This window comes from Pongo abelii, chromosome 20 (assembly GCF_028885655.2).
Source record: "Pongo abelii isolate AG06213 chromosome 20, NHGRI_mPonAbe1-v2.0_pri, whole genome shotgun sequence".
In the NCBI taxonomy this organism is placed as follows: Eukaryota; Metazoa; Chordata; class Mammalia; order Primates; family Hominidae; genus Pongo; species Pongo abelii.
The window spans coordinates 60,534,068-60,545,228 of record NC_072005.2 but is presented as its reverse complement, the minus strand read 5'-3'; the positions used below and the strand labels follow the sequence as shown (position 1 = coordinate 60,545,228).

General features: G+C 55.5%; 1 protein-coding gene and 2 long non-coding RNA genes across 3 annotated transcripts in view; 1 reads left to right on the top strand and 2 right to left on the bottom strand.

The window, feature by feature from the left end:
- LOC134760661 (uncharacterized) overlaps nt 1-1,797 on the bottom strand; it is a 3,937-nt gene extending 2,140 nt beyond the window's left edge. Inside the window, exon 1 of the long non-coding RNA XR_010138521.1 lies at nt 651-1,797. This is a non-coding gene — a long non-coding RNA (uncharacterized LOC134760661). The remainder of the gene's footprint in view (nt 1-650) is intronic.
- The window catches only part of TMC4 (transmembrane channel like 4), a 12,911-nt gene extending 1,750 nt beyond the window's left edge, over nt 1-11,161 (top strand). Inside the window, exons 3-15 of the mRNA XM_024237720.3 lie at nt 1,759-1,907; nt 2,504-2,736; nt 2,893-3,014; nt 5,778-5,925; nt 6,747-6,914; nt 7,462-7,625; nt 8,172-8,298; nt 8,561-8,658; nt 9,036-9,219; nt 10,024-10,154; nt 10,251-10,406; nt 10,739-10,817; nt 10,910-11,161. Of these exons, the coding sequence (XP_024093488.2) occupies nt 1,759-1,907; nt 2,504-2,736; nt 2,893-3,014; nt 5,778-5,925; nt 6,747-6,914; nt 7,462-7,625; nt 8,172-8,298; nt 8,561-8,658; nt 9,036-9,219; nt 10,024-10,154; nt 10,251-10,406; nt 10,739-10,817; nt 10,910-10,978 (1,828 nt within the window). The 3' untranslated portion in view covers nt 10,979-11,161. The remainder of the gene's footprint in view (nt 1-1,758; nt 1,908-2,503; nt 2,737-2,892; nt 3,015-5,777; nt 5,926-6,746; nt 6,915-7,461; nt 7,626-8,171; nt 8,299-8,560; nt 8,659-9,035; nt 9,220-10,023; nt 10,155-10,250; nt 10,407-10,738; nt 10,818-10,909) is intronic.
- Nucleotides 5,030-10,114, bottom strand: LOC134760660 (uncharacterized). Its single transcript, XR_010138520.1, has 3 exons — nt 10,029-10,114; nt 7,513-8,651; nt 5,030-6,245 (listed from the first exon to the last, which is right to left on the bottom strand). It is a non-coding gene; the product is annotated as an uncharacterized LOC134760660 (long non-coding RNA).

Sequence of the window (11,161 nt, the reverse complement as noted above, 5' to 3'; positions counted from 1 at the left end):
CATAATTTGCAGGGCCTGGTGAACAATGAAAATGCAGGTGCTTTCCTTCAAAAATGATTATGGGCCCGTCGCAGTGGCTCACACCTGTAATCCCAGCACTTTGGGAGGCCCAGGCGAGTGGATCACCTGTGGACAGGAGTTCAAGACCAGCCTGGCCAACATGGCGAAACCCCAACTCTACTAAAAATACAAAAATTAGCTGAGTGTGGTGGCAGGCACCTGTAATCCCAGCTACTCGGGAGGCTGAGGCAGGAGAATTGCTTGAACCAGGGAGATAGAGCTTGCAGTGAGCCAAGATCATGCCATTGCACTCCGGCCTGGGTGATAGAGCGGGACTCCATCTCAAATATATATATATATACATATATATACATGGAATAAAACAATAAAAAATAACAATATATCAACACTCCCGTGCCGATCAGTAGCGGGATCATGCCTGCGAATATAGCCACTATACTGCAGCCTGAGCAACATAGCAAGACCCCCATCTCTATTTTTTAAAAGTAATAATCACAGTAACAATATGACAAAAAATAATACAAGTTAAAAGAACAGCTATCTATATAATGTTTACCTTGTACAAGGTGTTATAAGTAATCTAGAGATGATTTAAAGTGCATTGGAGGGCTGAGTGTAGTGGCCCATACCTGTAGCCCCAGCGCTTTGGGAGGCTGAGGCGGGAGAATTGCTTGAGCCTGGAAGTTTGAGGCTGCATTGAGCTATGATTGCACCACTGCACTCCAGCCTGGACAACAAAATGAGACACTGTCTATAAAAATCAGATAAATAAAATAAAATAAACACAGGAGGATGTGTGTAGCCTGTATGCAAATACTATACCGTTTTATATAAGAAATTTGGGCATCTACATATTTCAGTATTCTTGGGGAGTCCTTGAACCAACCCCCATGGATACTGAGGGACGGCTGTATTCATAAAGTGAGAGCCCAGATAAACTCCAGCTAGGGCAAGTGACACAGCATGACAGCACCCTGTGTGTCCCTCCCCTGACACCCGCTTTTTCCTCACAAGTACAAGGTAACCTCTTCTCCCTAACCTTTTTTTTTTTTTTTTTTTTTTTTGGCAGAGTCTTGCTCTGATGCCCAGGCTGGAGTGCAGTGGTGCGATCTCAGCTCACTGCAGCCTCCAACACCTGGGCTTAAGCGATTCTCCCACTCCAGCGTCCTGCTTTTCTGTAGAGCTTTGCTAGCTGTGCTCTGCAACTTTGTGCAAATAGAATCATACAGTCTTCAGTCTTTTGTGCTGGCTTCTTCTGCCTAGCATTAGGTTTCTTTCTTTTCTTTCTTGGAATCTCACTCTGTCACCCAAGCTGGAGTGCAATGGCGCCATCTCACATCTCAGCTCACTGCAACCTCCGCCTCCCAGGTTCAAGCGATTCTCCTGCCTCAGCCTCTTGTGTAGCTGGGATTACAGGCACCCGCCACCAGGCCCAGCTAATTATTATTATTATTATTTTTTGGTATTTTTAGTAGAGGTAGGATTTCACCATGTTGGTCAGGCTGGTCTCGAACTCCTGACCTCAGGTGATTCACCCACCTCGGCCTCCCAAAGTGCTGGGATTACAGGCGTGAGCCACCGTACCCAGCCGGTTTCTTTTTTATTGCTACAGAGTATTCTATCTTATGTATAGGCCACAATTTACTTCTCCATTCTACTGTTGGGTCGTTTCTACATTCAGATGGTTCCCAGTCTGGGGCTGCGAAACCCCTCATTTTCTGCCTGTTTCCCTCCCAGGCAAAGAAATGCCAGCAGGGACCAGGTGGTCTATGGCTCTGGAACTAAGACGGACCAATGGGCGCGGCTACTTCGGAGGTCCAAGGAGAAAACAAAGGAAGGCTTGCGAAGCCTGCAGCCCTGGGCATGGACACTGAAGAGGATCGGGGGTGCGGTGGGGTTCGGGGTTCGGGTGGTGTCCTGGGGGCAGGGCCTGGACTCCTGGTTCTGAGGGAGGAGGGGCTGGGGACAGACTCCTGGGTCTGAGGGAGGAGGGGCTGGGGGTCTGGACTCTCGGGTCTGAGAAAGGCACGGCTGGGCCGGGCGCGGTGGCTCACGCCTGTAATCCCAACAGTTTGGGAGGCCGAGGTGGGTGGATCACCTGAGGTCAGGAGTTCGAGACCAGCCTGACCAACATGGTGAAACCCCCGTCTCTACTAAAAAATACAAAAACTAGCTGGGCATGGTGGCGCACGCCTGTAGTCCCAGCTACTCGGGAGGCTGAGACAGGAGAATTGCTTGAACCCAGGAGGCAGAGGTTGCAGTGAGCCGAGATCGCGCCACTGCACTCCATGCTGGGCGGCAGAGCGAGACTCCGTCTCAAAAAAAAAAAAAAAAAAAAGAAAGAAAGAAAGAAAGAAAGAAAGAAAGAAAAAGAAAGAAAGAAAGAAAGAAAGAAAGGCGCGGCTGGGCCCCAGTCCCGGGGTGGGAGGGGCTGGTCTGCTCCCGGGAAGGAACCTGAGCCTCTCTCTGCTGCCCCCTGCAGGCCAGTTTGGCGCCGGCACGGAGTCCTACTTCTCCCTGCTGCGCTTCCTGCTCCTCCTCAACGTGCTGGCCTCTGTGCTTATGGCCTGCATGACGCTGCTGCCCACCTGGTTGGGAGGCGCTCCCCCAGGCCCTCCCGGCCCCAACATCTCCTCGCCCTGCGGCTCCTATAACCCCCACTCCCAGGGCCTGGTCACCTTTGCCACCCAGCTCTTCAACTTGCTCTCGGGAGAGGTAGGTGCCTGGGTCCCTGGGAGATTACCCCGCCCGCCTGTGAGCCCAGTGCCGTCAGTGACACGAACTTCAAACCCTGACCCCAGACCCTGACTGTGCAGCTCCAGGAGCCCCGCCTCCTCCCACAGTGGCCCCTGCGTCGCCTTCCCCCCACAGGGTTACCTGGAATGGTCCCCTCTCTTTTATGGCTTCTACCCGCCCCGCCCACGCCTGGCGGTCACCTACCTGTGCTGGGCCTTTGCCGTTGGCCTCATCTGCCTCCTGCTCATCCTGCATCGGTCAGTGGCACCTGCACCCCTGACCCCCTGACGGGACGGGTTGGGGTGGGGGGAGCAAGTGGTGGTGGCAGAAACCGCCTCCCCAAGAATCCTCAGTCTTTTTTTTTTTTTTTTTTTGAGACGGAGTTTTGCCCTTATTGCCCAGGCTAGAGTGCAGTGGCACAATCTCGGCTCACTGTAACCTCTGCCTTCCGGTTTCAAGCGATTCTCCTGCCTCAGCCTCCCAAGTTGCTGGGATTACAGGCGCCCGCCACAACGCCCAGCTAATTTTTTTGTATTTTTAGTAGAAACGGGGTTTCACCATGTTGGTCAGGCTGGTCTTGAACTGCTGACCTCATGATCCACCCGCCTCGGCCTCCCAAAGTGCTAGGATTGCAGGCGTGAGCCCCCGCGCCCGGCCCCAGAATCCTCAGTCTTGCTGTGTAACCCTTTATTCTGTGTGAGTTAAAATCAAGGTTTTGGGCCAGGAGCGGTGGCTCACGCCTGTAATCCCAGCACTTTGGGAGGCCGAGGCGGGCGGATCACGAGGTCAGGAGATCAAGACCATCCTGTCTAACAGGGTGAAACCCCGTCTCTACTAAAAACACAAAAAATTAGCCGGGAGTGGTGGCGGGAGCCTGTGGTCTCAGCTGCTCGGGAGGTTGAGCCAGGAGAATGGCGTGAACCCAGGAGGCGGAGCTTGCAGTGAGCCGAGTTTGCGCCACTGCACTCCAGCCTGGGCGACAGAGCGAAACTCCATCTAAAAAAAAAAGATCAAGGTTTTGGGATTTTTGTTTTTGTTTTTCATTTGTTTTTGAGACAGAGTCTTACTCTGTCGCCCAGGCTGGAGTGCAATGGCATGATCTTGGCTCACTGCAACCTCCACCTCCCGGGTTCAAGCGATTCTACTGCCTCAGCCTCCCAAGTAGCTGGGTTTACAGGCTCCCGCCACCACGCCCAGCTAATTTTTTGTATTTTTAGTAGAGACGGGGTATCGCCATGTTGGCCAGGCTGGTCTCGAACTCCTGATCTCAGGTGATCCACCTGCCTTGGCCTCCCAAAGTGCTGGGATTACAGGTGTGAGCCACCGCGCTGAGTCTATTTTGTTTTTTGAGACAGGGTCTCACTCTGTCACCTGGCTAGAGTGCAGTGGTGCAATCATAGCTCACTGGAAGCCTGGGCCTCCGGAACTCAACTGGTCCTCCTACCTCAGCCTCTGGAGCAGCTGGGACCACAGGGGCGCATCACCATGTCCTGCTAATTTTTTTTTTTAAATATTATAGAGACAGGGTCTTGCTATGTTGCCCAGGCTGCGCTCAAACTCCTGGGCTCAAGAGATCTGCTCACCTCAGCCTCCCAAGGTGCTGGAATTACAGGCATGAGCCAATGTGCCTGGCCAAAAGTCAACTTTTTTTTTTTTTTTTTTTTTTTGAGACGGAGTCTCGCTCTGTCACCCAGGCTAGAGTGCAGTGGTGCGATCTCAGCTCACTGCAACCTCCGCCTCCTGGGTTCAAGCAATTTTCCTGCCTCAGCCTCCCGAGTAGCTGGGATTACAGGCATGTGCCACTATGCCCGGCTAATTTTGTATTTTTAGTAGAGATGGGGTTTCACCATGTTGGTCAGGCTGGTCTTGAACTCCTGACCTCAGGTGATCCGCCCACCTCGGTCTCCCAAAGTGCTGGGATTACAGGCGTGAGCCACTGCGCCTGGCCAAAAAGCCTCGATTTTAAGAGCAGGGAAAAGCCCTGGAATAGGTTTTAAATGGGAATACGGTCTGAGTTGAATCAAAAGAAGGTCCCACTGGCTCAAGAACCGAGAATGGATTATAAGCAGGCACAAGTGGAAGCAAGGAGACCATGTGGGGGCCCTCTGTGGTTGTTCACATGAGAGATGATGGGGGCCAGGGCCAGGGCGGTGAAGGTGCACATGGTCTCTTTGTCCAGTTCTGTTTCTGCCCCTGCTGGGGTTCTCTATCTCCTTCCTGGGTCTTTGCCCACCTCTCTTGAGTCTCTTTACCTGCCTGTCTTCTCCGGGCCTTTTTATTTTGGAGGTGACCTCCACCTCCTGGGTTCAAGTGATCCTCCCACCTCAGCCTCCCAAGTAGTTGGGATTACAGGCATGCACCACCACGCTTGGCTAATTTTTGTATTTTTAGTAGAGACGGGGTTTCACCACATTGGCCAGGCTGGTCTCAAACTCCTGACCTCAGGTGATCCTCCCCCCTTGGCCTCCCAAAGTGCTGGGATTACAGGTGTGAGCCATGGCGCCTGGCCTGCCCCCCTCTCTTGAGTCTTTACCTGCCATCTTCTCTGGGTCTCTGTCTTCTTCTCGGGTCTTCCCACCGCAGCTCCCTTCTCTAGGTGCCTGTACTTCTTATGGGTCTTTGACCCTCATCTTTTGTAGATTTAGTTTCTCCTTTCTCACTGTCTTTGTCTCCCTTTCTCCAAATCTCCCTCTGGGGCCTGTGTCCCTCCTCCACATCTCTGTCTTCCTCAGGGCCTCTGTCTCTCTCACTCTGGGTTTCTGTCCCCTTCGCTCCGGGGCTCTGTCCCTGTCTCCTCGGTTTCTGCCTCTCTCTTTGGGGTGCCTGCACCCCAGGACTTTGCCTTCAATGACTGTGTCTCCGCCTCTTTGACTCTTTCCCTATCTGGTCTGGTGGGAACTCGCCTAGTACCCAAGGCCTTAGGGTTCATCTTCCCCGTTTGTCCCAATATGAGAGGTCCCCCCATGACCCCTGTTCCTGGCTGTCCTTTCACATCCCATCTCCCGGGTCTCCCCTCTCAGCTCGGTGTCTGGGCTGAAGCAGACACTGCTGGCGGAGTCCGAGGCTCTGACCAGCTACAGCCACCGGGTGTTCTCGGCCTGGGACTTCGGCCTCTGCGGGGACGTCCACGTGCGGCTGCGCCAGCGCATCATCTTGTACGAATTAAAGGTGCGATTAGGAAGCGGGGTCTGCAACTGGGTAAGGACCAGACAGGACCGGGCTGAGATAACGCACAGGGCCTAACTCGGTGATGGGGCCTCCGGAGAGATGCTAGGCAGCTCCTTCTCCAAGAAAGGCAGGTCCTGGGGAATGAGAGTGTTGAGAGGAGGCCGAGATAAGGCTGCCCGAGGTCCAAGGGTGTAGGAAAAGGATGCGCCAGGGCTGGGATCGGTGGCTCATGCTTGTAACCCCAGCACTTTGGGAGACCGAGGCAGGTGGATCGCTTGACGAGACCAGCCTGGGCAACATAGGGAGGCTCCCTCTCTACCCTAAAAAAAAAAAAAGAAAGTTTTTGGTTTTTTTTAAAGTAAGCACAAGAAGCGGGCGGGGCCTAAGGCAATTTGGTTCAAAGTTAAGTGATGGGAGCAGCCAGCGGGGCGTCTTGATACAGCTGAACTGGAACTTCAGGCCAGGAATAAAGCGCAGGGCCGCCTGGGGGCAGAGCCTCTGATGGGCAGGGCTGACCAGGGGCGGGCCTTGGGGTGCTGGGCGGAGCCTCAGGGGCGGGGCCTGGGGTGCTGAGATTGGCCGCGGAGGGATGGGGGCTTGGGTTGCTGGATCTGGCCGCGAAGGGGCGGGGCTGTAAAGGGCCGCTGGTTTCCCGGAGCGCCCCGGAGCGGGTGGAACCAGGACTTCAGAGGTTGTTAGCGGGTGGGGAGACGGCTGCATCAGTTCACGTTAAGGAGGATCTCTGGAGTGCCAGGCCTGGGGAACCGAGAGGCCCGCGCCTTGGGAAATGGAGTCCAAGCGGGCATCTCTCCTGCCTTCAGGTGGAGCTGGAGGAGACAGTGTTGCGGCGCCAGGCTGCGGTGCGGACGCTGGGCCAGCAAGCCAGGGTTTGGTTGGTGCGGGTGCTGCTCAACCTGCTGGTGGTCGCGCTCCTGGGGGCAGCCTTCTATGGCGTCTACTGGGCTACGGGGTGCACCGTGGAGCTGCAGGTGCGGAGGGTCTTGGAAGAGGAAGCCAGGGGGTCCTGGAACCTACATTTCCAACGGTGGAGGGAGGGGACGGAAGTTTGGGATGCCAGAGATCTTAGGAAGTATGGGAGAGGGTATGTTTGGACCCTGGACTTAGGGATTTTAAAGGAAGAAGAGAGGCTGGGCGCGGTGGCTCACGCCTGTAATCCCGGCAATTTGGGAGGCTGAGACGGGCGGATCACAAGGTCAGGAGTTCCAGACCAGCCTGACCAACATGGTGAAAACCCATCTCTACTAAAAATACAAAAATTAGACAGGCGTGGTGGTGAGCGCCTGTAATCCCAGCTACTCAGGAGGCTGAGGTGGGAGAATCACTTGAACCAGAGTGGCAGAGGTTGCAGCGAGCCGAGATCGCACCACTGCACTCCAGCCTGGGCAACAGAGCGAGACTCTGTCTCAAAAAAAAAAAAAAAAAAAAAAAAAAAAAAAAAAAGAGGCCGGGGGGAGGATCTTAAGCTTGGCTCGTCCAGGACCCCAAGCCTCTACTCATGGTCCATCCCCCTCCCAGGAGATGTCCCTTGTCCAGGAGTTGCCACTGCTGAAGCTTGGGGTGAATTACCTTCCGTCCATCTTCATCGCTGGGGTCAACTTTGTGTTGCCGCCCGTGTTCAAGCTCATTGCTCCACTGGAGGGCTACACTCGGAGTCGCCAGATCGTTTTTATCCTGCTCAGGTTCCAGCCTCATGGGCATGGCTGGGAATGATGAAGGGTGGGGGCGGTCAGAGGGATGTTGGCACTGACAGGTAAGACACGGAAATCCTGCTGATATCGGATCCAGGGATTCAAATCCTGACTTTGTTGGCCAGGCGCAGTGGCTCACACCTGTAATCCCAGCACTTTGGGAGGCCGAGGCTGAGGTCAGGAGTTCGAGACCAGCCTGACAAACATGGCGAAACCCCGTCTGTAGTAAAAATACGAATATTAGCCCGGCGGTAGTGGCTTCCGTAGTCCCAGCTACTCGGGAGGCTGAGGCAGGAGAATGGCTTGAGCCTGGGAGGTAGAGGTTGCAGTAAGCTGAGATCGCGCCACTGCACTCCAGTCTGGGCGACAGAGTGAGACCCTGTCTCAAAAAAAGAAAGAAAGAAAGAAAGAAATCCTGACTGTCACTGGGCCTCAGCTTCTTCATCTGTGAGATGGGTTGAATGCGGGCGCGTTCCACGGAGAAGGGAACTGCCACATGGTGGGTACCGGGTCAGGGCCCATTCTCCTTCCCTTCAGGACCGTGTTTCTCCGCCTGGCCTCCCTGGTGGTCCTGCTCTTCTCTCTCTGGAATCAGATCACTTGTGGGGGCGACTCCGAGGCTGAGAACTGCAAAACCTGTGGCTACAATTACAAAGAACTTCCGGTGAGAACGGCACGGGATCTGCCTGGGACTCTTGGGTCCCTGAAGGAAAGATGGAGCTGGGTGGGTCCAGACTCTTGGTTTGGGCGGAGAGGGGAGCTTGGGTGCTGGAACACTCTCCCAAGAGTATGAATGTTTGAAAAACGAGGACCCCCAGAGAAAGTATTGACAGGGTCTCATAGGCTTGTGATGTGGAGACTCGGACGCGTGGGCCTCCAGGTGCCCGGGTCCTGAGGTCTTTCTTACATATTTCTTCCTTCTTCAGTGCTGGGAGACTGTCCTGGGCCAGGAAATGTACAAACTTCTGCTCTTTGATCTGCTGACTGTCTTGGCAGTCGCGCTGCTCATCCAGTTTCCTAGAAAGTGAGAGCCCCGCCCCTTGCTGTGGCCCCGCCCCTCTAGGACCAGGCCCTGCCCCATCGCGCTGTTCTTTTCACCGCGCACCTTTTTACTATTCCCGCCTCTGCCTGCTCCCTTTGCTTGCGCTAGGTCCGCAGATCTCCCCGCTCCCCGCCCTTGTTTTAGTGGGTTACTTCCCTCTGGCCCCGACGGCGGCGACACCTGGGTCCCTTCTAGTCCTCAGGACCCGCCCTCTGGACACACCCCCTCCACGTGGAGTCTTGGAAGTCCCGCCTCCCCTCAGATACGCATGCTTCCTATTGGCGGGCGGGGCGGTGGAGGCGGGGAAACTCCAGGGCGCTGCTCCCCTGACTCGGGCCCGGCCCTGCCCCGCCCTTCAGGCTCCTCTGTGGCCTCTGTCCTGGGGCGCTGGGTCATCTGGCGGGGACCCAGGAGTTCCAGGTGCCCGACGAGGTGCTGGGGCTCATCTACGCGCAGACGGTGGTCTGGGTGGGGAGTTTTTTCTGCCCTTTACTGCCCCTGCTTAACACGGTCAAGTTCGTGCTGCTTTTCTACCTGAAGAAGGTAAGGAGCAGGGGGGACCCTTGGGTCTGAGGCAGGAGGTACTGGGGCCCGCACTCCTGGGTCAAGGGCAAGGAAGATCCTGGGGGCCTCGATTACTCGGTCCTGAGAGAGGAGGGGGTTGGAGGACAGACTACTGGATCTGAGAGGAGGGGTCTAGGGCATTCTGACTTATATGTCTGAGGATCTGGGGACTCAGACTCCGGGGTCCTAGATGAGCAAGGGGCTCAGACTCCTGGTTCGGAAAAAAGGAGAGGCAGGTAGGCCGGGTGCGGTGGCTCACGCCTGTAATCCCAGCACTTTGGGAGACTAAGGCGGGTGGATCGCCTGAGGTCAGGAGTTTGAGACCAGCCTGGCTAACATGGCAAAACCCCGTCTCTACTAAAAATACAAAAAAAATTAGCCGGGCTTGGTGGCGGGCGCCTGTAATCCCAGCTACTCAGGAGGCTGAGGCAGGGGAATTGCTTGAACCAGGGAGGTGAAGGTCGCAGTGAGCCGAGATCGTGCCACTGCACTCCAGCCTGGGCGACAGAGCAAGACTCCGTCTCAAAAAGAGAAAACAAACAAATAACAACAACAGCAAAACAAATTAGCCAGGAGTGGTGGTGCACACCTGTAATCCCAGCTACTCGGGAGGCTGAGACACGAGAATAGCTTGAACCCGGGAGGGGAGGCTGCAGTGAGCGCCATTGCACCCCAGCCTGGGCGACAGAGCGAGACTCTGTCTCAAAAAAAAAAAAAAAAAAAAAAAGGAGGCACAGACTCTTGGTGTTTCAGATCCCCTTTCTCCGTGCCTTCCCCCACCAGCTTACCCTCTTCTCCACCTGCTCCCCGGCTGCCCGCACCTTCCGGGCCTCCACGGCGAATTTCTTTTTCCCCTTGGTCCTTCTCCTGGGTCTGGCCATCTCCAGCGTTCCCCTGCTTTACAGCATCTTCCTGTAAGTGCGAGAGGCTCCCGCCTCTCTCCGTCCCTCTCCCCGCATTCAGTGTTCAGACTCCTGGCTCTATGTGAGCCCAGCCTGTCTTGACTTCAGGATCCCGCCTTCTAAGCTGTGTGGTCCATTCCGGGGACAGCCGTCCATCTGGGCCCAGATCCCTGAGTCTATTTCCAGGCTCCCTGAGACCACCCAGAACTTCCTCTTCTTCCTGGGGACCCAGGCTTTTGCTGTGCCCCTTCTGCTGATCTCCAGGTGAGGTGGCCCAGACTTCTGGGTCTGGGTTTGAATGCGTGTGATCTGGGGGCCACCACCTGCGTCCAAGAGAGGAGAGGCTTGGGCGTGGGAGCAGGCAACGTACTGAGTCTGAGGGAGGAGGCCTAGGCTCCTGGACTGCTGGGTCCGAAGGAGGAGGTGGGCGGGACTTAGGACTCCTGGATCTGAAGGCGGAGGGGCTGGGAGACTGAACTCCTTGAGCCCAGACGAGGAGGGGCTTAGGGGTCCACATCCCTGGCTTCGAAGGAGCCAGATATTTGGATATAATGGAAGAGCGTGTCAGGAGTGGCTTCCGTTCCTGTCTCCTCCAGCATCCTAATGGCGTACACTGTGGCTCTGGCTAACTCCTACGGACGCCTCATCTCTGAGCTCAAACGTCAGAGAGAGACGGTGAGCCAGGCGGGTCCCTGAGAGGGCCCCTGGGGAACATGGAAAGGGGTTGGGGAAGAGGATTGTCTCACCTCCACCTCTCTTTGCCCCAGGAGGCGCAGAATAAAGTCTTCCTGGCACGGCGCGCTGTGGCGCTGACCTCCACCAAACCGGCTCTTTGACCCCCGCAGCCCACGTCCCACTTTCAGACCCCAGGCCCATTGTCACAACATCTGTAAACTAGGAGAACTAGAGAAGACTCCACGCCCTTCCAGCTTTGGTATCTGGAGATTTCCAGGGCCCCTCGCCGCCACGTCCTTGACTCTCGGGTGATCTTCCTTGTATCAATAAATACAGCCGAGGTT